This window comes from Epinephelus lanceolatus, chromosome 14 (genome assembly GCF_041903045.1).
Source record: "Epinephelus lanceolatus isolate andai-2023 chromosome 14, ASM4190304v1, whole genome shotgun sequence".
Taxonomy (NCBI): Eukaryota; Metazoa; Chordata; class Actinopteri; order Perciformes; family Serranidae; genus Epinephelus; species Epinephelus lanceolatus.
The window spans coordinates 26,340,651-26,366,576 of NC_135747.1; the positions used below are offsets into that span (position 1 = coordinate 26,340,651).

A 25,926-nucleotide genomic window follows, 5' to 3' on the forward strand; every position below is an offset into this window, starting at 1 on the left:
AAACTCATTAGTTAATGGGCCACATACAGCCCAGTTTGATCAAGTGGGCCTGACCAGTAAAACCATTGCATAATAGCCTAAAAATAACAGCACCTCCATTTTTCTCCCTTTTTTGGTGTAAAGGAGTCCAAGTAAATTCTGAAAATGTTCATCGATTTAAAAAGAGATGATGAGCACCTTGAGATGTCTTACAAAAATAAGTGCTCTTTCAACATTATGTCTCTGTTTTTCCACATTCAGTCAGTCTACTGCTCACTGCCATTACATGGGCCATTTTTCCATTCAAGTCCACTCCTGTGTGGTAATGCTGTTATCACTACAACAACTTAAAGCACTCTAAGTTGTCCCCTGCCTCACAAACCATTTATAAATCAAACGCTTTGGCAGTGCTGCAGCAGTAGGGTTCCACCAATGTAGTTATAGATAGAAGTCTGATATATATTCTTTTGTATTTTAGCTGCGGACTGACAATAGTTTGCGCAGTGTTCAGTATCTTAAAACAGTGGTGCCCAACTGGTGGATCATGGTCCAAAAGTGTGTTGCGGATTCATTCTGAATGGGCCACAAGTTTGTAGAAAACACACTTGAAATTCCGGCACAAAGCTTTTATTTTGAATTGCCATTTCCTGCTGTAAAGTGAGTGGCTAATGGACAGCTACTTGACAGTGACCGCATCTAGTGTACTCACTCAACAACATGGCCAACCGTACACATGGGAGACTTTCTCCCAGAAAGCCTTTTATGACAGAAATCCATTCATTTAAAGCCAAACTACAAACTAAACCATAACCAAGAGATCCCTCTCTGATAGAAAGCCCTTGAGGAAAATTTCTCCCAACGGTGCCAAATGCAAGTATGACATTAAATGTGTTAAACTTTGTGGACCTTGAACTAATGATTTAAGGAGAAATCTTGACCCCGCAGCTGCACCAGTTGGAAACAACTGTCTTAAAATACACCCACAACATGCCTTCATTGTTTTTTCAGAGGACTGTATTCTCGTCAGGGTGGAAAAGCCTCTGAAGCAGAATTTTATATTCTTTTAAATCCTCTTAGCCTTCACAAGTGTATCTGTATTAGGTGTGCAAAGTTATCCAGTGGGCTGGATTGGACCGTTTGACATGCCAGTTCTGGCCCAGGGTTCATTTGTTTGACACCCCTGCTCCAGGAAATCCAGGTGGAGTAACATATGAATGTATTTAAAGGTTTATCAAACACCAAAACACCGCACAATACTAACAGACATGGTTTTACAACTCTGGAAAGTTGTCACAATGGCAACTATTTTAGCCTCATCACAAGAATTGCGAGGTAAACAGCAGACATAAGCTATTCATGTAACAAAGTAATCCATCAGGAATCCATTAGCTTGTTTACCATCTTTCTCATCGCCAGACAAGTTGAGTCTGGTTCAACTATTTTTGCTGGACGAGCCTGCGTTGTTTCGCCCGAGCTGCACCCATATATGCACCCTTACAGCAGCAGCTCAAGTCTGTCTCCACACAGCCGGAGGGTTTCCAGATTTGGTGTGGAAGAGCTTGACTGGCCTGCACACAGCCCTAACCTCAACCCCATGGAAAATCTTTGGGATGTAACACTGACTGTAAGCCAGGTCTTATCCCTCAACACCGGTGCCCGACCTCACTAATGCTTTTTTGGCTGAATTGGAACAAATCCCTGCAGCCAGTTTCCAGAATCTTGAGGGTCACCTTTCCCAGCAGAGTAAAGGATGTTATGGCAGCACATTAATGCCTGTCAAGTAAGATTTACAACAGCCACATGCAGTATAAAAGTCCACATACTTTTGACCATGTAATATAGCTGGTAGGGTCAGCACACCAGCTCTCAAAGGAGTTTCTGTTGACTGTTTTTGCGCACAGTTTGTTGCAGTTTTGCCAGCAGGCGTAAACAAATTCAAATATATGTCAGAGAAAAGCTCCATTATGGATACTGCTATTGTTGCCCACCTTTGACCATGTACTCCTTCATTCTGATTGGCCAGCAGCCAGTGGCAAAAGTTTGACATTCCCAACAGAGGCTAAGCTACGCCTCAGACTTTCAGTGAAATAAACACCAGAGCCAGAAACTTGCTGCCTTTACACTCGCATTTAACACATAGGCTTTCAAATGGGCTCTTAAACACATAACATGCACAAGCACAATGAAACAGCATCTGTGTGGGTGCATGCATGTGTTGTTTGTGTGGTTGAAAGGAGAGAGGGTGTGCTTATGTGAGCCAGAACATTTGTAGCAGTGGTAACATCCAGAGGGCAGTGTGAATCTCTCCAGTTCCTCCTGTCATCATCTTCTCCCATGACGAGACCACAACAGAGAGCACAAAGTGTCGGTTGGTTGGATCTTCACTCTCTTGCTGTTTTTTGTTCCATCTTTAAAAAAAAAAAACATGTTCCCACAAACACTCACGTACGAAAACAGCGTTGGCACAAACAAACACTGCTATTTGATTTCCCGTTGTTCCTTTTTTCTTTAAGGGATCTCTTCTGCTCCTTCAACTTCAAGAGTCACAGCACAAACTTCATAGAGATGTTAAAGGTCTGGGGTGCATGAAAAATGTACAGATCAGACTTCATAAATTATCATCCTTTTCTCCTCGTGTCGTCTTTGCGAAATCTCTTTTCCACCGTTTTTGTGTCCTCGTGTCCCCCACACTTCTATCCCTGTGTGACTGGACTTAAAAGGCCAGCTTGAGGGATGACAACCGTCGCTCACTTCACAGGGCTGAGATAGTAGGGGAAGATCGGGAAAGGAGAGAGATGAAAGCGAAAAATTGCAGATGAGGTAGAGCAGGAAGAGAGTAGTTTAAAAGATTTATAAAGGATTGACAGCTTCTGTGTCAGTCAGAAAGGCAGAATAACACAGAAATGTTATTTTTCTTCAAATCCTCACACGCGAACCTCCATCTCAGAATGCAAAAGATTACCTGATTCATCAGTGAGAGATGTTTTAATCGCTAGTACTTTGAGATTTCTAGTCTCAACGAACGCGATACAAGTGAGGAAAATTACTTTAAATTCCTCGAAGCCCTTAAATTAAATGCAGTTATTTATTTCATGGTAATAAAGAGTGGCTCATTGCTCATTGAGTTGTATTGAACACAGACTGTTTTTTTTGCCATGGCAAAATGACAGTGCTAAGTGTTTTATGAATATGTTAAAAATGAAATGAAAGAAGGCATTCCCATCAATCCCTTCTCTTACAGTGTTGCTGGGGTTAGTGAGGGAAATTGAATGCATTTATTAAGACCCAGAGCGACGTGAATGATATCTGGCATTTGCTCTCAGGAACTAATTTTAACGTCTCAGTTACCTAAGTGTTTACTCTAAGGTAACACTATGATAACACTTGGATGAGCTTGGAAGATGTTGCAGCTGCAGCTTTTGGCTTGGCAAAATGACTGCTTTTTCTTTTTAACACAGAATCAACCCGAGGCGAGTGCGTTGTGTTTGTATTAATCACATTGTAGGGAAAACAATCTGTTAATATTGTGGTGACTGACCCTCCATGTAGGCACGAAAAGCTGGTCCCACCAATGTTTTTTTCTTTTGTGTAATATATATTCCAATTAAATCATGGTTTTTGGTTAAGTTTAGTTACTCTTACAAGTATTTAAATCTTTGAACCCTGAGCAAATTGGTGCGCTTTCTTTCAGAAACATGGGAAAAATGGGAAATGCCCCACAAATTGAAAAAAATAAATAAATACATAAATTTAGAAAATAATTTTAAAAATTCAGGAAAAAAGAAAAAGCTCAAGAAAAACTCTATTTATATTAATAATGATTATTATTCCATTTTGAAATTATTTTACAGAATTTTTATAATTTTAAGCACTTTTTCTAGCTCATATTTTGTTTGTATTTTTTTTTTTTACACCCCCCCTCACAGTCCCAAAAAAAAGAATAAAAAACAGCAGTAAACATTTCAGTTCTTGACGATAATCATTTCTGAATGGACTGAAACGTTTGCTGCTTTTTTTAATTCATTCATGTATTCATTTTGTGCAGGGATATTCGAAATAAATTGACTTGTTTTGCATTGATCTCAGCCTGTGAAACTTTTTTTGTGGCTGCCCAGCCGAGTTGCATTGATGTGTGGGTATCTGCCGTCCCTTCTTGGTTGTCCATTGTACCGATGCACCCAAGATAAACTTTTTTTGTTGTCCTAAGTATGCGCAGTTTCACAGCAATCAGACCTAAGGATGCCCCATTCCACAATAATTAGTAATACAGTCTCTTTATTTCCTTAAATATCATAATGAGTAAAAGAAATAACAAAGTATGTATTAACAGCTCGTGTGTACTGTCCAAGAAAGGAGAGCGCTCACTTTTTTTTTGCACACGTGTGTCTTTTGTAGCAGTTAAGATACTACAATAATGATAATCCAAAAGGAATTTCACAGATCTTTTAAGCCAACATAAACAAACTTATCAAAGGCACATACTCAGTCGCTGCCATGGGGAGATTAGCTTTCTATAGATGGTGACACTCTCACACTGCCGCACGACCCCTGCGGCTAATCACCGCAACGCTTGATTTAGTGTGAATGCAGCCTAACAAAGCTGGACACTGTAGTTTTTCATTGACGTCACTCAGACGGGAGTAAATAGCACTTCTGCTGGGGACTATTTTCCAGTGCCAGCAGATACACATTTAGTGCGCCAGTGAGGATTTACTGCCGCAGGATGGTGTATGTGAGTGTGACTTAAACTGCAGTGCCCACATTCATTGTATTGAGAAAATATGTTAACCTAGTGCAGTTGTTTGTTATGGTTTTTGGAAAACAAATGAGGTCTTGGCTACACTTCATAATGGGATAAATTCATTGTTGGTTTTGATCTTTTTGTTGGATTTGTTTGCTGCAAGAAACCCAAAGAATACCCCCAGATTTGTCTTCTTAAGCTGATGCAATTGTTGTAATGAGGCGCATGGCCGTTGTGGTTAAGGAAGAATGTGTCCATACAATGTCCTCACAAGTGATGAAAATAAGCGCGTGTGTGTGTTTGTGTATGTGCCAGAGAATGCCATCTCATCCTGTTCTTAATCCTCCCCAGATTGAGGTCAGTGAGGCTATTGGAGGATCTCAGTGTGTTTACAACCTCAGTCTGACCCTTGGAAACGCCGAGATTGGCTGGTGCTATCTCATTGGTTGTGTCGCCCAGACATATCTGTGTGTAGGGATCTGATTGGCCCGGAGGACTTGAGATGAAGCCAGAGTGTTAAATATCTCTATAAGAAGCGGGCTGAGGGGCGTGAAGAATCAGTATGCAGCTTTAACACTGTTCCCCAGGTGGATCCACAGAGGGGTTGGTTTTACGGGGGGGGGGGGGGGGGGGGGATGGGGGGGGGGGTGCAGTTGTTATAGTAACTCCCGGCTGTTCTCAGAGGGCCCCAACATCATGTGGGAGGGTTGCTATGGCAATGGCAGGTTGTAGCGTAGGTGTGTTGTTGTGGTAACAGTATGTCTACGCGAGGGTGCCGTTCACTTAGTGTTGAATGGAGAGTCAGAGTAAGAGGACTTGGCAACACCAGGTCCTGGAAGAGCAGAATGAGATATTGATACTTCAACAAAGGGCTTGGCGATATGGATAGAATCTTTATCACAATAGTAAATAAGGATTTTTTTTAATATATGTATAGACATCAAAACATGACGGTTGTATGCAGAATCACATATGAAAATAATCAAACTTATTAATTACCTTGATTCCACTGACACACTAGTAGGGCTAGGCGATATGACCAAAAGTTATCACAGTAAACATTTTCACATCAGTTTATATCGATAATTATCACCATAAATATCAAATCATGATTATCTACAAGTTCTGGAGCAAAAGTTGAAGAAACAAGATGATTAATTGTGGTTTAAACTATTCCCTATTGTCAGAAAATGACATTTGCCAAACAGCGAAACATCCCACAAATCTGAGGTGGATTCACAATTACAATCCAAATAATGTCAATAAATGAAACAAGAGATAGACAAAGAAATCTCTGTACTGGTAAGCAACGTGTCGAACCCTTTGTGCAGACGGTTTAAAACATTTTGTAAGTGTTTTGGCTGACAGTGTAAATAGAATAAATGGATGACAGAAACTGTGGTCAATATTCTCTGTACAAGTTTTGAAGGCACGGCATGTCATTTTCTGCCTTTTCTCAATCAAAACAGTAACAAAAGATGCACTTTGATGATGTTGTGAAGTAGCATGGCTCGTTCATTGCTGATTAAAGTTCATCTGATGTGACTCAGGCAGAATGTTCGCTTATGATTATTAAATGATATATAATCATGTAAGTATCAAAGGTACTTTTATTTACATTATATCACATCAATCAATTGAAATAGCAACAACTGACCTTCCATTAGTATCAGATGTGTGGGTCGACTACCCGTCCAGCTGCTGGAATGTTGTAACATTATAGCGTTACTGTACACACTAGGTTAGTGACCAGTAGCTTGGTGACAGTAAGCCTTGGTGGCTGGGCTCGTCTTCTTCCTCTGAAGAAGGAAGTGGCAAATGGCATGGCGGGTGACCATCGATTTATCCGTCAACCATCCATTTTCATTTGCTTATTCGGGGCCGGGTTGCAGGGGCAGCAGGCCAAGCAAAGCACCCCAGATGTCCCTCTCCCCAGCATGCTTTCCAGCTCCTCCTGGGGGACTCTGAGGCGTTGCCAGGCCAGATGACATATGTGATCCCTCCAGTGTGTTCTGGGTCTGCCCAAGGGCCTCCTACCAGTGGGACATGCCCATAACACCTCTAATGGGAGGCGCCCAGGAGACATCCGGATCAGATGCCCGACTTACCTCAACTGATCACGAAGAAGCAGCGGGTCTACTCCAAGCTCCCTCCAAATGTCCAAGCTCCTTACCCTATCTCTAAGGCTGAGCCCAGCCACCCCATGGACGAAACTGCGTCTGCTTGTATCCACTATCTCATTCTTTTGGTCACTACCCAGAGCTCATGACCATAGGTGAGGGTTGGGACGTAGATAGACCAGTAAATAGAACCACGACGATCCGGTACAGTGCCCGCATCATTGCAGACGCTTCCATTCTACCCTTAGTCGTAAACAAGACCCCAAGATACTTGAACTCCCTCCCTTGAGGCAGCAACTCTGTCCAAACGTGGAGGTGGGCGGGTGGCACATAGCACAGTGGGTGCAGTAGCTCCCCCATCTTGTGTGTAGGCCTGCTTTAATTATTTTAAGTAAAACTATATAGGAATAAGTTTTGTTATCATTATCGTTTTATCGCCCAGCCCTGCACTATATCGTAAAAAACTTAGTATCTGTAAAACTTAACTTCACATACCAATTTTGTTTATTTTTAATTACTCAGAAACTTTTTTTAGCTGCACACATTTGCAGAACAATAACATGAGATCATATCCTCCCAATATGATTCCACTGAAAGTTAGCAAATGATAATATTGAGGAATTATCAACCTGCAGTTGCAACCATTAGCAGGGGCTGATTGCTCAGCCTAAACCTGCAGTAAATAAAGCATGTGTATATAAACACTAATCCAGGCTTACTAAGACTCCCATGTTGGTCATTTTATCACACAACCAACAAACAAATATATCAGCAGAATAGTTTTATAGCTGCCCCTGACTACCATTTGCCTCCCTTGCTGCTGAACTGTTTATCAAGCACTCGAGGTAATGGAGAAGTGGATCCGAGGGCATATTCGCTTAGACCTTGTCAGTATTTTCACGATTGCTTGAAACTATTCCAGGCGACAGTGTATTCTTGTCTGGACTTTACTGTATGTACCCTCACAATGCAGCATGTCGTTAGAGCGCCACTGTGTCTGACCCACCTGATTACTCACTTTCTTTTCCTGCCACTTCTGTTTTATCCTTGTTTCTTTCTTTGAGTGTCTTGTTAAACTCCAATAACCAGATGTCAAGCTTCTTCTCTCCGCCTCCTCTATCTTTTTTCTCTGATCTCTCTGCCTTTGTTCCCCCCCTCTCCTGTTTGTTTCATTAGTGGTGTCTGTTTCTCTGTTCTCGCAATCCCCCATCTCTCAGTTTTACTCATGTTTTCCCGCAGAGACGCATGAGCGCACACACACAGAGATGCATGTAGTATGCTCTTACGTACATGAAATCATCACATGAATCTAGCTTTTTGTTTTTTTCCTCCCCGCATGTTTAGTTCAAGCAGGTGACTTGAGGAGAACGGAGACCTCAGACATGCTGATTTGTAGTCTTCACAATGACAGTCCCTTAAGAGCCTGAATAGCCAAACATCTTGACAAAGCACTCCACTAGCATAAACCCACACAAAGCACTTCCATTTTCTGGCTTCTAAGAAGGGCTCACAGTCACCACATGGCAATGCAAGAAAGCTTCTCTCTGTATTATTCGCTCAATTCATTTTATCCCGGCCTAGCTTAAATGGTTGACTGCTGTCCATTGTGAGCACTGATGTATTGTACATTCTCAGTTTCTTATTACTTATTGTGTATATGTGCACGTACACATGTGTATGTGGTTACACCATCCACAAGCAAGCAATGCAACCTCAAACCAGAGGGAGGTCATGCATTGCATAAATGATAGGGAGGCAAACAGGATAGCATCCATGGGCAGCCACACACATCCAAACACAGCTGAGAGAGCTAATAATCAACATACTGGAATTTATTATATATATATATATATATATATATATATATATATATATATATATATATATATATATATAATAAATATGTGTATATATATATATATATATATATATATATATATAATAAATATATATATATATATATATATATATATATATATATATATATATATATATATACATACATAACGACCTCATGACCTTTCTTCCCTTTGGTTGTCATTAATGCATGAAGTTTTGGGATCTGAGGTCCAGTGCTATTTATCAGTCTCCCTCTTTCTCTCTTCCACACACACTCATACACAGCAGCGCCCTGCGTGGTACATATCCAAAAATACTCCCTTAGCTCCTTTTAAAAGCTATACATGTTTATTTCCGTCGATGAGCGTTTCCAGCCTGCTTTCTGAAATTATCACATCTTGATGTCTCTGTTGCTTCCCTGCACTTGACTGTCCCCCCCCCCCCTCCATCTCTCATCTCCGCTGTTCTCAACCATCTGGCTTGAAGTCCGTCTTCTGTTCTCGGTTGTGTTGTAGATAGAAGGGCTGGGATGAATTCATTACAGCAATTTTAACTCGCTGCTTGTATATTTAGTGTGTGTGATTGAGAAAGAAAGAAAAAAAATATTCGCAAAAAGTTTAATGAGAGGGAGTGCGGCTGTAAGATGGCAGTGTGGAGCTGTTGTGTTTGCAGTAGCGAAACCAAAATGTGATATGATCAGTCTGAAAGAAGTGCCAGAGGGGTCTCTCGAGGCATCTGGCTGTGTGAGATAGAGAAAATGCCATCAACGCACGATGACATGTGAAAGTCATGTATGGATGAGGAAATAGAGGGCAGTCACCCCCAGAACAAAAAGCTCAGTTGCATTAACACCTTTTTCTCACACTGGGGAGTAAATCAGATTTTGAATCACTTGCAGCTCAACACTGTTTATTTTCACTTTTCATAATAGTAGGCGTAAACAAAAATAGTCTGCTGTGTTATGGCCAGTTCTCCAACATTTCATGGTATTTTGGAAATTTTTCTAGATATGTAGGGGGCTCATACGGTATTTAAGGGACCAAACAACACTTTTAGAAACAGAGTAGTTCCAATCTGCCTCCACATCCTGACTCTTTTCTTTGTTTTTGCAGTCATTGCTGACTCGTTGACGGTGACGGCTCCAGCCCAGACTCTCTCCAAGGTGGAAGGCGACACACTACAACTCACCTGTGAAGTGTCTCGGACCACACAGCAGCACACTCACTTATCCGTGGGTTGGTACCTGCGGTCCCCAGAGGATGCAGCCGCAGCACCTCAGGAGCTGGTCACCTTGTCAAGGGACTTTGTTCTGCGTTCCGGGGGACCGTACCGGCAGAGGATGGGGGCAGGAGACCTCAGGCTGGATAAAACCAGCGCTACAGCCTACAGGCTGACCATTCACAAGCTGCAGCCAGTGGACCAAGGCCTGCTTTACTGCCAGGCTGCTGAGTGGATTCAGGACACAGACGGCAGCTGGTTTGCCATGACCCGCAAGCAGAGTGACAAGACTCAGCTCCGCATTCAGCCCACTGGTGAGTAGAGGGAAGAGATTCTGTGGAAAAAGAGGAGGGAGGGGGGGAGAGAGGGTAAAGATGCTGCTCTACACTTAGGTCCCCGCTGTCCTTCTGACAGACGCACACGCACGCATGTGGGCCGGCTTCCTCTGATTGCTGATCAGTATCTCGCACTAAGCTCATTAGCTAACTAAAAAGGGCTTAACTAAACCTCCGCAGACTCCCCACTTTTGTATTTGTGTCTGTTTGATGGGCAACATTACAAGCACATCCAAGAATAATTTAACTAGCTCCAGGCAGCATGGGTGTTTGACGGGGGGAGACCTAGGGCTTCCACATATACAATTTCCCAGGCAACGAGTGGCCTAGAGATCAGAAGCCAAAAATGTTTTTTTTCAACCACTCCTCGCCAGCAATTACACCAGTCTAGTTTGTGCTTGAGTGCATTAGTGGGAGAAACCGTGCTGGTTTAGTGCGGTTGCCAACTCTGAAGGAGGAGATTGTCTAATGGAAGGGAGGAAGGGATTTACCAACCAAGAGACAGAGAGGGGGGCGGTGGGGAGACATGAGGATGAGTAAGTAACAAGGGGTGCACAGTGAAAGAATGTGGGAGAAATAAGGGGTGTGTTGAGGTGGCTGACAGCAGAGAGGCCCTCATATGATCATGATCTAATAAGCTGTCAGACTCATGACTTGATGGGCTCGGAACAAAGACAGCTTTACAACTCCACACATGTACTTTTGATCTCCCACCCGACTTGACCCCATGGCACCCACTGCTCTGTATTCCTCATGCATAAAGCACCTCTTTGTATGCTTCCAAGAAAGGGCCACAAAGATGGGTGATAAACAGCTTTGACATTAGCTCAATTACCAAGGCAGCACGCAGTGGTGAGTGTGTCATGCCAGTAAATCACTTCAAAGTGGAATCGTTTTGCCTTTCTCCATTAAGTGCCAGAACCGCTCTGGACCAATACAACTTGATGGTGCCCCAGATAGTGCTGGGTGGATGAGAAGGAGAGTGGAAACTCAGATGTAAAGCAGGTTTGTCAGATGAGTTCCTGCTACTTCAGGGAGGAGACAAAAGGCACAAAGAGCTCCCCTCTCAGCACCCTTCGTCACTCTCTGTCTTCTCTGTAATCTATAATAGATGGAGGTGTTGTTACGTGACAAAGAGAATACGGCAGAGTGGTGCGACTCAGGGTGTGCAGCTCGGGGTGTGAGTGCTCCAGCTTGTGTGTTGATTCATTTGGATTTCCTTCTGTGTACTCACTTATTGCAAGATGCGGGAAGAACTTGCATACCTTTAGGCGGAACTGGTGTATTTGATATTGCACCTGTCCATGTCCATATTTGACAGACGGAGAGCGAGGGAGAAATTTAGAAAGGAGAGGGAGCAGCTCCTCCATTAGGCTCCTATTATAAAAGATGGAGTGGATCTCAAGACAGCCCCATCACTAGCTAATCACCCACAGCCAGCAGTAGAGAGAGCAGCAACGGACAGAATCCTAATGTACCTTTTGCTCTCGGTTTTTACCATCTTTCTCTCTTTTCTCACCTCCTCCCTTGTCCCCCACTCGATCATCACCTCTCATTTTCTGCAGTCGCGTCTCATCACTGCATTTTTTCTTCTCCCTCAGAATTCCTCCATCAACCACTTCCTCCTTACCTTCCTCTTGCACTTAGTATCTTTTTTTATAATTAGCTCTAAATGCTAACACACGCTGGACCTGTGAGGCTGTTTTTTTTATAATCCCTCTGCATTCTCTCAGCTGAACTCTTCCTGTAAATATGGTCTTAATAGAGCTTCATGCTGAGTGGTGACTAATTCCTGTCAAAACAGGTCACAGCCCTTTTAGCATTGCTCCTTTTCGTCACAATTAATCCCATTCAAATGCCATTATACAATGTCTTGCTCTCCTTGATGTAGGCGCAGCAAGCAATCTGTGGACGCTTCTCCCCTATCCCATTTTGTGCATGTACAGTATGTGTGCACTACAGCTGCCAGTAATAGTTATTTTCATCATTTTTCCTAATGGTTTTTATAAATTAATGAGTACAAAATTCAAAGATATTCAAATTAGTGATTCAGAAATCGAGAATAATAATATAATGATAAATTATTTATTTAGGTATTTATTTATTCATTTATTCACTTAAAAGAACATTTTATCATATTTGCGGAAATTGTAACTATAGCCTTCTTTACACAGAGATCCTGCAATAGGGCTGCGACGAAGACCCTTTATTATGCCAGTGTTGCTTTTTTACACATTACAAAACAAAAAAGGTTTAATGCTGCCCCAGTGTGTGATTTAGATAGCATGCTGGCAATCCTTAAACAAAGAGGTGTGACTGGCCTCTACTGTGACATGTAACGGTGACAACAGGCAACGTTTTCTAAAGAATTGTTTTGTTATTTTTTGCCGTCCCTGTTATATAGCGGTTGATCTTGGAGGCTAGAGCTCCCAGATCTCATTAGCCATGTTTCCATCAGCCTGTTTAGATGTGCATCTAGAAGTATTGCATCAGAAAATTATGATGGAAACGCCAAAATTTGAATTAAAATCCCCTGATTCGCACAAACCAAAATACGCTCGCTTTAGCCGGGTTTTGGTTGATTCGAAAAAATGTTGATTCGCAAAACGGGGGATGGAAACAGTTATGTTCGAATTAAGTCTGACGTAGTGCACCTCTCTCCATGATGATATCCACACTCCGGGTCGGGAAGGCGGTAATGCATTTACAAGCTGGTTGCCAACCGAATGCGAGACTTGTTTTATTTCCGGTTCTGCGGAAAACTCGCACAAGTTCGTAGTTTTCACCAAAGTCCGTACACTTAATGGAAACACACAGGATTCATATTTCTTTTAATGCGCATTTCCCAATGATTCGAATCACTTTTGGATGGAAACATAGCTAATGTCTCCCCAGTTTATAGATACTTTCAGTTGCTGTTCTTCCTCTTTGGGTTAGCTGCTAACAGCTACTAGCCTTTTAAATCTCTCCGCGGTGGGTCACATACGAAACATATTGTCAAAATGTCACACCAGTCCTATCCTGTCAGCTTTCCCTTTCATACAGATGTTGATTTGGCGCTGTTATTACCTCCGCTGCTGACTTAAAAGCGAGACAATTCAGTCCTCCCATTCGGCGCTCGTACTTTTTATAAAGAATGGTGAGGTGGAATAACAGTGTGACTTTCCCGTCTTCAGCAGGCAGTGTGAAAGGGACTTCTATCATGACAGTAGTAGATTGCTGACTGATTTTCAAAATGGCTGCCGGGTCACAACTTTCTCATTTTACAGCTAAACAGTACACTTAAATATGTTACTGAAAACATGTGAGGTGAGAAGTAGGCAACGTTGTCACAGAATCTTGATTTATATTTGCTCAGTGATGCCTAGTTTTGACATGACATGACATGACATGATTGACAGCTGTGTTAGAGAATCCTCGGCTCTGATTCGTTGTTTTTGTTCAGCCACGGTGAATTTTTGCAACCGCCATTAGATGCAGTATGAGGAAGCAGAGGCACATAATTTTCTCACAGATCATTCATCTCATACTGTCAGGATGTAGTGACAGTTTAATTAAATACGACAAAAACGTAAAAAAAAAATACCAGCTGCGGCTTTAATGTTTGTTGATTGATTGATTGATTATGTTTCAACACAAGTTGCACATTCCTAGCTTAACCACTATGATTAATACACTGTCTGTCTTTAACTAAAAGGCGGCTCGGCATTACAGTTCACAAGACTGTATGTTACTATATGTGTGTCTGCATGTCAATATTTGTGTGTGGGTGCATACATATGTTTGTGTATGTGAAAACAATATCCCCCCCCCCTGCTCATAGTGTCTCCCCGTATAATGAGCTCTATACCAACGGTGGGCTTTGAACTTTTCCACATGAGTGTGTTTCTCAGGAAGTCTGTTTAAAGTCTTTGTAATTACAGCTCGGGGCTACCACCTCACTGAGAGGCAAAGCAGCAGTTTCTGATACATACCGTGCTCATCATCGGGAAATTAATACAGCAAATAAAACTGAACAGGCAGCCACACACACACACATACATACACTCACACATATACAAACACAGCCACACATGCGCAGATGACAAGTGCAATGTGGCCAAGTGGAGGAACTAGCGCTAGCAGTGTTTACTCTGTCTGTTCTGACTTAGACTGCAGGAGGAGGAGAAGGAGAGCGCCTGACTCTGTTTGAGACTGCTGAAGAGAATTTTAATTAGATGTGTTTTTTATTGCAGAGGTGAAACCAAGGGGGGGGAGAGAGCAGAGCTCAGAGCGATGCACTGTGTGACCTCAAGCTTCATTCTCTCTCTCTCTCTCTCTCTCTCTCACACACACACACACACACACACACACACACACACGTACACACACATATACACACACACTAACTGATGATATTTTATTGCCCCCACCTCTCCCTGACCACCTCACATCCTACCTTTACCACCCACCCCCTCAATCTCTTCATTCTCCCACCCACTTTTTCAGCCGGCAGTTTCTGCATTACAGACAGTGGATATTAAGAAAAGGCAGCACTGTTATGCATTTCAATTGTAGCCCACATTTAGACATCAGTCTTGTTTTAAACATCAGAGAAAAGTTGTTTGGGAACACAACAAATATCACCTTCTTGAAGAGATCTTCCCCACACCTACGCAGCTACAGTACGCTCTTCCCATTTTGATGCTTTATTTAAAATCTAGTGCTGTATTCAAGGGTTTTGTACATTTACTGGTGTTGGATAACATTCTTATCCGACTAAGCCACAATGATGTGCAACATTCAAAAGGGGATTTTCTTTTTTGTTTCATATATCAAAGTTGTATCACTGAGTGTTATAACATGACTTTTTGGCAGGCACTTAACCACGTTTCTGATTGCTCTACTAAACACTCCTTTAAGCTTGACAATTCCCTCTGTTTCATCTTTTTTCACCCAGATCGGGACTTCAGCATCCAGGTGAGCACGGAGCGACGGTCCTTCACGGCCGGTGAGCCGCTGGAGCTTCGCTGCACCATTGAGGCCCAGAACGTCCCAGAGCGCTTCTTCTCGGTGTCGTGGGTCTTCAGCAGCTCACCGGTGGCCGTGGTGGGCCCCAGTGCCGTGCCTGTCCTGGGCCCCGATTATGTTGCCCGAGAGGCGGCTGGCCACATGACGGTGCGTAAAGAGAGCGCCAACGTGCACTTGCTCAAGCTGCAGCACCTACGCCCCGAAGATGCTGGGAAATACATCTGCCGCGTGACAGAGCGAGAGAAGACGCCCACGGGAGACTTTATCGATCGCAGCAAGAGGTCCCGCAATGTCCAGATCACAGTCCAGCCGCTCAGTGAGTAATAATCTGTTCATGAGGCCACTGGCTTAGTTGTTTTGTCCTTAGTTGTCAATTACACTAAGAACGATGAACTCCCCATAATACCAGTTTTATCTTCATGTAGGCAGCATGGAATGTCATGCTGTGCTCCTCTTCAGCCTCTCGTTCTATCTTTCTCTCTCTGGCTCCCCATCTCTCTTTCTCCAAGGTGGCCTATAACAGATAGCTGCACAGCCTCTATTGTTAACTGAGAGCAGGAGGGGAGAGGATGATGCTACTCTTATTCCTGATGTATTTTCTGTTTGAGTGGATTGCTAAAGGATAGTAATGCAGCATTATGGTCTTTCCTATTCCCTTGGCTTTGCTATGAGGGGAGGGGGGGGGGTAACACTATAGCAGGATAATGGAGAGCAGAAGAGTCCGGACTCAAGGAGGCTGAGCTAACAGGCATGAAATTAAAGCGTGGAGAAAGAAAAGAAGCAGAGAAAGGCGCCCAGCTCTCCAGGGCTCTCTAAGTGGTTCCCCAGGCCAAATTAATGTGTTCTGCTGGGGCAGACTTCTTCAGCTGGGTTAAGCAGAGCTGGCCAGTCGGGTCACATCGAGCTTGCGTCTGACTGATGCAAAGTTACAGTCAAACCTTGAAAACCGTGCTCACAATCCTGTGACATTTTTCTTCATCCCAGTGGCAGCAGGGAAAACGCCCCCTGCACCGGTCTGGGTCATTTTGCTTTTTTCCCCTCTTCTCTCTGTACCTCCATGTCTCTTAGGACTGCAACAGTGTGTGGCGCCAGCTGCTACCAGCATAATAAAACATAATAACCACAGAGTAGTATCTCCTCTCAAGCAGCCAGCACTACCTTATCCTGACCGCTCGGCACCCCCTGCTAAATAGGCCCAAAACAATGGCCCTGAGCCTGCAGCAGTCTCCAGGGAGTCTCTCTGTATGGGAGGTTTTGTTTTTCTAACAAAAGACCTTAATGCCCCATAAAGGATGTTTATAGGGTTTACACAGGATAATGGCCATGGTTATTGGAGGAGAACTTCCATGAAATACAGCAGAAGTGGTCAGGCAGGCATGTATTTGATGCACAAACTGTCCTCTCATGCCTAGTTTTGATCTTGCACACACACACAATTTCAAGATGTGCTTCATCACTCTAATTGGGGGAATTGGGCAAGAGCTGGTAATAGGGTGCGACAGGGGTTAAAGTTGATGAGTCCGAGGCAGGCAGAGGTGACAGGAAAGGAAAAACGGAGGTAAACACTTCTGGCAAATCAGTGCTGATGGATGAGTTTACCTTTGCAATGAGGAAGGGATAGAGAGCTTACATGCCACACTGAATCTCTGTCATACAGATAGAGAGGACAAGCGCAAGGGTAGGGAGAAAAGGGAGAGGATATATTATATTCTTAGAGAGTGGAAATGCATTCTGCAGTTCAAAAAACAAAGACGAAGGAGCTGATGGGGGGAATGTGGAAATTAAAAAGAATAAAGTTCAAAGAGAAGGAAAAAGGAAAGTTGAAGAAAAGCCAAACTGTTTAGAAACCAGACAGCGTTATAGGAAGGAGGATATATGTATCTGCTTGTATAACTGTCTAACAATCCTCTCTTCATGTCTCAGTGTAAAAAAGTGATACAATACAATGTTCTTAGCTGTTGGAAAAAAAAAAGGAAAAGGATGAAGGCATTTTCCCTTTGTTCATTTGAGCGTGATAGAAGTAAGAAGCCAGTTTATTCCATATTCACAGAGAGCTCATGCTTATTAGGAGGGCCGGCGAGCTGAGAGGGAAGCAGCAGAGCTTGGCCTGAGGGAAGAATCAAAAAAAAAAAAAAGAAGTGAGAAACCTTAAGCCATATCCCCAAAAGACAGCAGCATTGGCCCCACAGGGCCTAAGAAAGCTTTTGGGTCAACTAGAGCTCCATGATGTTTGATGGACGATGAAGTGATGAGAGTCGAGATAAAGCAGAAAAACAGAGGAGAAGAGCCAGTAAAGACTTTTATCTTCCTCCTCTTCTGAAGTGCAGCTGAGCCCTGTGATCTGAGCCTTCTTTCCTGTGCCCGTGTGGACTCGGTCAACAAGCCACACAGGGTTCAGACGGAGAATCTAAACCCACACACACAAAATCACCAGGGCCTTCTCCCTGGCTGTCACTCTGATGTGCCCGAGGCCAGCTACAAAACCACACTATGGTCCTCCCACATGTGCACCGGCATCCAAACACACAGCACTGGCACAGGACTGTGAGATACTCTACTCCTGGGAACAGGCTCAGTGATTTGTTTTATTGCCCCTGGCCTCCTGTACTCTCTGAATGTTTTAACACAGAGAGTGTGATTGTTGTTGTCTCTTGGATTCAGCGTGAGGAGGAGTTGAGATTTTGAGGAACTTTTTCCTAACTCCTTTCATGTATCCCATCTCTACTCATCCTCACCGTCATGTCTCTCTCTGTCTCTTCTCTTTCCTCTCAGAGAGCAACATCACAGTGTCATTGTCCAGCAACTCTTCGGAGGTCCTAGAGGGCGATGTGATCCAGCTGACCTGCTCGGTCCACTCCACTACAGGTCCCCTGTCTGTTGTCTGGCAGTGGACAGACAAGCAGGCGACTGGACCGGCGCAGGAGGTGGCCTCCGTGGATCGCGACGGCACCGTGTGGCACAGCCCCTCCTACAGAGAGCGCTCCAGTTATGGGGAGATTCGTGTGGAGAAAGTCCGTGCCGACGCATTCTCTCTGTCCCTGTATAATGCCTTACCTGAGGACGAGGGTCAGTACCGCTGCACGGCCACTGAGTGGCTTCAAAGTGGTACTGAGCCAGAGCTTACCTGGGAGAAGATAGGAGAGAGGGCAGCAACCAAGACTGTCACTGTGAAGACTGTTGGTAAGTTACTGCAGCCTAATATAACCTCAATATGGTCTATATTCTGAGCCCGCCAAGTCAGTTAGCAGAGGTATGGCTTGAGTCACATGACTTGGACTCGAGCTAGACTCAAGTCACAAATTTGATGACTTCAGACTTGACTTGACAAAATTAAAAAAATCCCTCCAACTTGGCATGGACTTCAACACCAGTGACTTTACTGGGACTTGAGCCTTTTGACTTGAAAATAGTGGAACTTGACCTTGGACTTTTCTGTTACAGTTACAAGTAAGTCTCAAGTCTTTGCACTCCAGATGGGTCTGGAGTGCAAAGACTTGAGACTTACTTGTAACTTGCAAAATAATGAATTGGTCCGACTTCTGTCAGTTTGGCACATTGTGGGGAGGGGGTTGGTGTGAGAGCACTGTCCCACCCTGCAGGCCAGAGTGAGACACAGTGGAAATATTATTTTATCTTTTCAAAAGATTTCCAATCAAAAATTATTTTACAGTTTCTGCTCAAGTGCTTGCAGTAGTATATTTGTTGTGGATAAAGTGTGAAAAATCTGGTAAATTTGAAGGGGAAAATACAGTTTATATGGTTTACTAATTAAGTTATGACTGCATGCCGTCGCCTCAGCTAAAAGTTTAGATGAGCTACTAAGCGTAACTCTTCTGATGATAACATAAAATAGCATATTTATTCACTTTAAATAGTCCATAACTGACTTAAAAAAAATATGCCGCATATGTTATCTGTACATCCCTCAGGAACACCGGTTCACACGCAGTGTAAGTAAGCTGTAATCAGCCTGTGCATAAGCCTGTATGTTTAAGATGAGCAGCAGCTGAGCTTGTTACAGGTTTAAATATCCTTGATCAAATGGACCGTACTGTTTATCCTGCTGTAATATTATTTCCACGAAGGTTTGGATTTAGCTACAGAAAATGTACTTTATCTGTCAGCTAATTATCTTACACATCATGATGTGCACGCAAGTGAAATTTCAGGTATCCAGGATGGCCCCCCTATTGAAAATACACTCCGGGGCAGATGTAAATTCACGTACATGACAGTGTGTCAGCGCACATGCACACCAAATCAAAGAGAGGCATATGGTTTGTGATTTGCTAAAGACTGATGAACGGCGCGGGCAGAACATGCAGTCCACACAGTAGAACATACCATGGTTTATTCATGCAGCGCTCAAGGGAAAGAGCTATTATGGCACACACACACACACACACACTCTCTCACACCACCTGCCACACGTCAAGAGCATTGCTTCCGTGACACCCATCATAGATACACACATACACGCTCACACACGCACACACACCCATATGGATTAGCCAGAATTATTAGAATGGAAATGCAGCGGCAATGTGTTTCACAGTCTGTGGGTCTCCTCTGTCAGTGCTGAGTTAAGCTGAACATCCTCGGTACAGGCTGAGGAAGCCACTGGAGCGGAGCAGTGAGGAGCTGGCAGACCAGGAGCACTGGGCTCAACGCACACACACACACACACACACACACACACACACACAACCAACGGATTAGCTCCCTGCGGCAGCACACAGTGGTGCTGCAGAGAAGAGATGTCAGTTTTTAAGTGGCCATTTGTTAAGTTCGGGCAACAACAGAAACATTAGTTTGAGGAACAAGGGACGCATTATGCAAATCAGGGAATAGAAGTCCGAAGCCGCTCGTCTCTCTTCAGTTACACTCCGCAACATCTCCTCTCGCTCTCCTCCATGCTTGTTGATCAAAGGATTTTTCTAAATGTGCGCTGTTGTGTGACGGTCAATGTGTGTGTTTTACTTCGTCTCAGATTTTGGCCCTCGTTTTTCTCTCTTTAGCTTCCAACTTCTGTTTTATTGGATCTAAAGCTGCCGTGATGATGGAGAACTTATTTTTCCTGTGTTTCACATTTCTTGCCTCCTACTAGTCTTGCCTTACTTAAGATACTGAAGTGTGTGCTCCACTTTTCTTGTGAGCTCAGGTTGGACTTTCCACTGACCTGTCCTCCAAGTGTACTGCTCTACAAGCTGAAGCTTAAGATATTATATATGGTCACTGTGCCTTAATTTAGATCACTGCCTCCTCCCTTATGGACTCCCCTGTGCTAGCTGACAAGACCTAGAGGGGATGGGAGAGGGATATCCTCTGGGAGCATTGTGTTTTTGTTGCCACGGTGAACACAAAGATGCTTGGCAGAGAGTCTTGTTTCCATCTGATTGGCTTAAGGGGCCCTCAGGGTGTCTGGGGTAGCAAGTGTGTGTGCAAGTGAGAAGCCTATATACAGGCGCGCACACAAGCCAATGTATAGTAGTCTCCACCTCAACCACAAGCACTTTGTACAGTGAAGGAAACAAGCGCATTCGTGTTTATTCACACAAACAAAAAAACGGAGTTGTATGGGACAAATGGATCGGCGTGAAATCCTCTTTCCTGTCACAGAGGCAGGCAGACAGTGAGGGGAATGGATGGATGGATGGTAGAGGGGCGCAGGGAGATGAGAGATAGAGTGCGAAGGGAGAGTTATTGTCTATTAGAGAATTATGTCCCGAGGCAGCTGTCCCAGCAGTAGCCAAGTCCGGACAGAAAGCCATTGATTACACACCCTGAAGGACACTGGGGGTGATGGCTGTCAGAGGAAGAGAGAGGGTAAGGGACAGGGAGAGAAAGTGACGTGGCTGTTGACAAGAATATAATGGAACGATCTGCGAAATCTAAAGGAAATAAATTATCTAGTCTGACAAAGATCCTGAATCCTTGAATGACCCATATATAACTACAAAGGGAGCAGGCTGTTGTCCACGGAGATAACCGTGTTGCACAACCATGTCTCAGAATGGAAAACCAAACAGTAGCTCTAGATGGGGTCATTCGCCTTTTCACTCCTACGCGTCAGCTACCATATTCATCAGCCCCTCTGCAACGTGAAACTGCTTTATTCATTGCTTTTACCGGTTTCAGGGAGTTTTTACTAATAGTCCTTTTTATATAAATCAAACTCAAGTCCTCTTGAAGTGCACCAACAAGTGGACCAACAGAAAAGGGACTCGGTTCTTTTTGTGTTCACACTGTCAGTTCATTTGAAAGAAGACTCTGTCTGGTCCACTTCAGCTTCGATGGGGCCTCAGTCCTCTTCCTGTTCATACTATATGTTTATTTATTGTCTATCTACCAGTACATCTGTGTTTTATAAGTTGGAAAATGGCCGCCAACCACACTGCAGACTTGAAGCGAACCGAAGTGGTCTGAGTTTGGTTCACTTCAGAGGAGTCTGAAGTGTTCACATACACGCAGACAATGCTGAGTCACCGTTCTGAGTCCGTTAAGAGGGCTGAAAAGGACCAAGTGTGAAAACACCCTTAATCAGAGGGACTCCTGCAGATAATTCAGCTCCCGGTAAAAAGCTCCTGAACACCTGGATCTTGATTTTTCAGAGAAAAATGGTGAGCACAAACGAGCAGGTGTTGGGCTAGCGGCCCCTCTCTGACAAGCCAGACTGCACTGGAGAAACACTGATTTGTAACATGAAACTGCTTTATTCAGTGTTTTTACTGGTTTAATCATTGGAGCATTTGTTTTGGGGAGAAAAAGACCTCTGCGGATAATCTGGCTCCTCGTAAAAACTGTCTGAACAATAAACACTGAGGGAATTCCAACCATGGCAAGTGTCGGCTGCAGTCTTCACCTCTATATGCCACTAAATCCCCCTAAATCTTTCACACTGTTTCTTTAATCAACATCTTTCTATCCTACCTCCCTGTTCTTTTTTTCTTCTGTGTATCGCCATCTTTCTCATATTCAACCTCAAGCATTCTCTGCAATGCACTGAAATGCCCTGAAATAAGTACAGCAGGGCCAGGTTGTTAAAGGGCCACGGTATCTTTATCTCTCTTTCTCTCTCTCTCTCTCTCTCTCTCTCTCGACTCCCTGGCACTCCAGTGTGGATGTATCTTGGCAATAACATATAGAGTTGGGTGAACGTTTTTAGTTTAATGAGGATAGTTTAGACTTGGCAAGGACTTGGGCGTAGATCGAACATCGGCGCTTAGAGGAAATCTCTCCCCTGGGCTTTCTTTGTTGCATCACCCATTAATTTTGAGGCACGCTCACACAGTCAAGCACTCAAACTCATAGTTAGACACAAGCGCAGAGTGGTACATACATATACATGCATAAGCTAAATGGCAGCCTTTAGCCGCTTAATGATAGAAGAAAATGCTTGTGGAGATTTAGAACTGCTTTACCGGTAAGGCACTTTAAGGAAATAATGTCTGTATTTGTTCCAGCAGGGGGCTTTGTTCCTCTTGGTAGCCATGCTTACAAGGAAGGTTCCTTCCTCAAAACGATTATAAACCCCCACATCATTCGCTAAGCTTTCAGAGAACAGGCTCAATCACACACCTTGGCTGCATTGTGCTATTATTACATGCAATCAGCTGTGCTCTGTTTTTAGAGGGTTTATCATTAGTTGCATTAAAAGGACATTTTTTACACTTTCTAACATTCTTTCCACTTTCTCCACCATCTAGAATCCTCCTTCATGGTGTCTGCTTCGTCACGGACGCCATCCGTTACATTCGGCGACTCCTTTGACCTCTTGTGCCTGGTGAAGCCTCGTCACAACCCTCGTGTCCCCACCTCCGTCACCTGGCGCTTCATGCCAGCTGGCACAGAAGCTGGCGACGAGGATCAGGGAGAGTTCAAAGACCTTGTGACTTTCACCCGCGAGGGCACGCTGCAGTGGGGGGAGCAGCTGCTTGGGCTGGGCACCCGCACCACAGTGGACCGCTCCCACTCCAACACCAACTTCCGGTTGTCGGTGACCCGCGCAGGCCGTCGCGAGGCGGGCAAGTACCAGTGCACCGCCGTGCTGTGGAGGAGGAACTACGACTACAGCTGGAGCAGAGTGGCCAACCGCACTTCCAACCTGCTCGGCATCAGTGTCCTACAGCCAGGTAAAGCTGCATGGCTTCTTGCCAGGCAGACACACACCTAATTGGAACAGACACAGACCAGCACACAAACAGGGATAAACACAGATTCAGACACACACTCGCACACACATACACATTGAGTGAATTCAGCAGAGCTTAGAGGATGTCTGCCTGCTCTAATTGCTCTTAGTCTCTGGTTTAGCCACTAATTGGAGTGTGTGTGGATGTGTGTGTGTGTGAGTGCAGGGCAGGGTGGAGTCTCCTAATGGATCGCAGTGAATGGATTGCTAAATATCCCACAGGAAGGGGTAGAAAAGAGAAAAAAGGCACGAAAGAGGTAGAAAAGAGAGGGACGCCAACGACGGAGACGGAGAGAGTGAGAAAAAATGATGAAGAGAGTGAGCGATCTGTCCTTGAACCCCTTTTCTCAGCGGAGGCATTAAACTGTCTACACCGCCCTCATTGGCCCTCTGTGCTCCACGCATGCACAGAGAAAAACCCATTCAGACACAGCCCAATTAGCGGCTGAACACAAACAACAAACACACACAGACACACTAACACACACTGGCCCAATTTAGCCCAGTCTGGTGTGCCTCAACAGTATGATACTTCATTTATTTAGGTGAATGTGCCTGAGGCATACTGAGAAAAAAAATGCTATTGCAGTCTGGCTTTCAAAGCAGTCCAGCAAAGCATTATGGTACCTGAAGTACCAATGGGGTCCACATTTGTTGGATTTTGCAAGAGGTATGTGAGCAAGGTGCACAGGTAGGATGAGGAGAAGGTTTTCAACTTCTGAAATCCCAAATGTTTGTGCAGCGTTTTATTTGTGACCATGAGCAATGCGTCGATACCTATGTGCGAGCTTGTGTCTTTGCCTCCCATGCTCAGATGTGGATAAGTAAGATGCTGTATTGAGTTCACAGGGAGACCGTGGCGATCAATATCACTTTCAAAGTGAGGCAGAGGAATGTAGTCACATGTGCAGTATAGCCAGATAGCCTCTCATTCCTTGCTGCTATTGATTCAGATTTGCACATGAATGCAAACCAATGTAAACACGCACACACCCCCAGTTCAGAGACACCTTCTTAACTGTGCTCTGACCTTAACCAGTCAGGCAGAACACCCAGCATCCCCGGGCCCTTCAGGACTTATTTGGAAACCGACTTATCATCCTGAATGCTCATTTACCTTCCCCCCCCATGTGCAGTTTACATTGTTTATCCTTAACCTGAAAAAAGGGACACACACACACACATTTTGCAAGGAAATAAATACTGAGTCCTCCTCCCGCTTCTTTTTCTAGCAGCATCTCCATGACAAAGTGATCAGTTACCTTGGTAATGCCATCAGTAACCGTGACGATGTGATCAGTTGCCGACTGAAAGCCAATCAGTAACCATAACCGTGCGATCATTCTGTGTGTAAGGGCACTATCTCACAGGGGAGGGCGCATGAGTAATTCCTTTATCTCATTGGTTGCCGAGACCCGGCTCAATCCCGGTCATGCTGCGTTCGTCTCCTCTACCTCCTGTGTGTGTTTTTTTTAGTTGTGCAGTCAGACCTTCATTTAGACTGATGATTCATTTGTCAGCATGTAGGACGTCTCTCTCTCTCTCTCTCTCTCTCTCTCTCTCTCTCTGCCTCATGCCTCTCCTCCCCAGCTGCTTTCCTCCTCTCTGTTTTCCTAAATTTTAACCACTCCTGGCTAAATGAGTGGCAGTGGCATGTTCGGCTCCTCTCTTAAAGAAGTGGGATGAAGGCGACTGTGTGTAGTGAGGTGTGAGCAAACACAGTGTCTGACCAGATTCATAATTGAGAGACTTTTAAGTCATGCTTCCAGAGGTACCTGCTCAATATGTATGAGCAGCCTCACCAGCATTATGTGCGCACATACTTGTGTGCATGTACAAGTTTTTGCATGAATGCTCCTGCATCCGTGTTTCTTCTGGTGTTCCTCTGAGAGCTTCCATATGCTTACCATGCACATATGCAGAAGCTTACCTAACTTCTGACACCCAGCAACACAACAGTGGAAGTGTTTCTCTCAACTTTCCGACGGCCCTTTACACCACCATCTTATATTCAGAAAACAGACGCGTGCCTCACATAAGAAGGCTTGCAAATGCGGAGTGACGCTCCTCATTAAATTATTGGAGAACTTCAAAAGCGGAGAGTGAAAAGTAGCATCAGAAATAGCACCCTTGATCCAACATCCATGCATCTTAGATCAGCAGAAGCGAAAAGTTGGATGTAGATAAAAGCAGGACCAAACCCACACAGAGGCAGTCGGTCGGTCGGCGTGACGTCAAACTAGCGAGGTGCCTGCAGCCCGGGCAATGCCTACTTCCTATTTCAGACCGCATTAGTAGCACGCTGCCTGTGTCCAAGTCCCATGGGTCATATTAGGGGAGTTCACCACCATATCTCCACACAGACACACACACACACATGCACATACAATATTTTTATGATCATTGTAAGGGCAACCCTGTGCTTGAATTATCCACTACAGACTTCATGCAGAGAGCGAGTGCACACACAGGAGCACAAATACTGCCATGTAC

General features: G+C 44.2%; 1 protein-coding gene across 1 annotated transcript in view; it reads left to right on the forward strand.

Annotated features, from left to right (window-relative positions):
- The window catches only part of igsf3 (immunoglobulin superfamily, member 3), an 87,044-nt gene that overhangs the window by 44,879 nt on the left and 16,239 nt on the right, over positions 1–25,926 (forward strand). The window contains exons 3-6 of the mRNA XM_033617357.2: positions 9,792–10,211; positions 15,172–15,558; positions 18,015–18,422; positions 22,949–23,374. Coding sequence (XP_033473248.1) covers positions 9,792–10,211; positions 15,172–15,558; positions 18,015–18,422; positions 22,949–23,374 — 1,641 coding nt within the window. The remainder of the gene's footprint in view (positions 1–9,791; positions 10,212–15,171; positions 15,559–18,014; positions 18,423–22,948; positions 23,375–25,926) is intronic.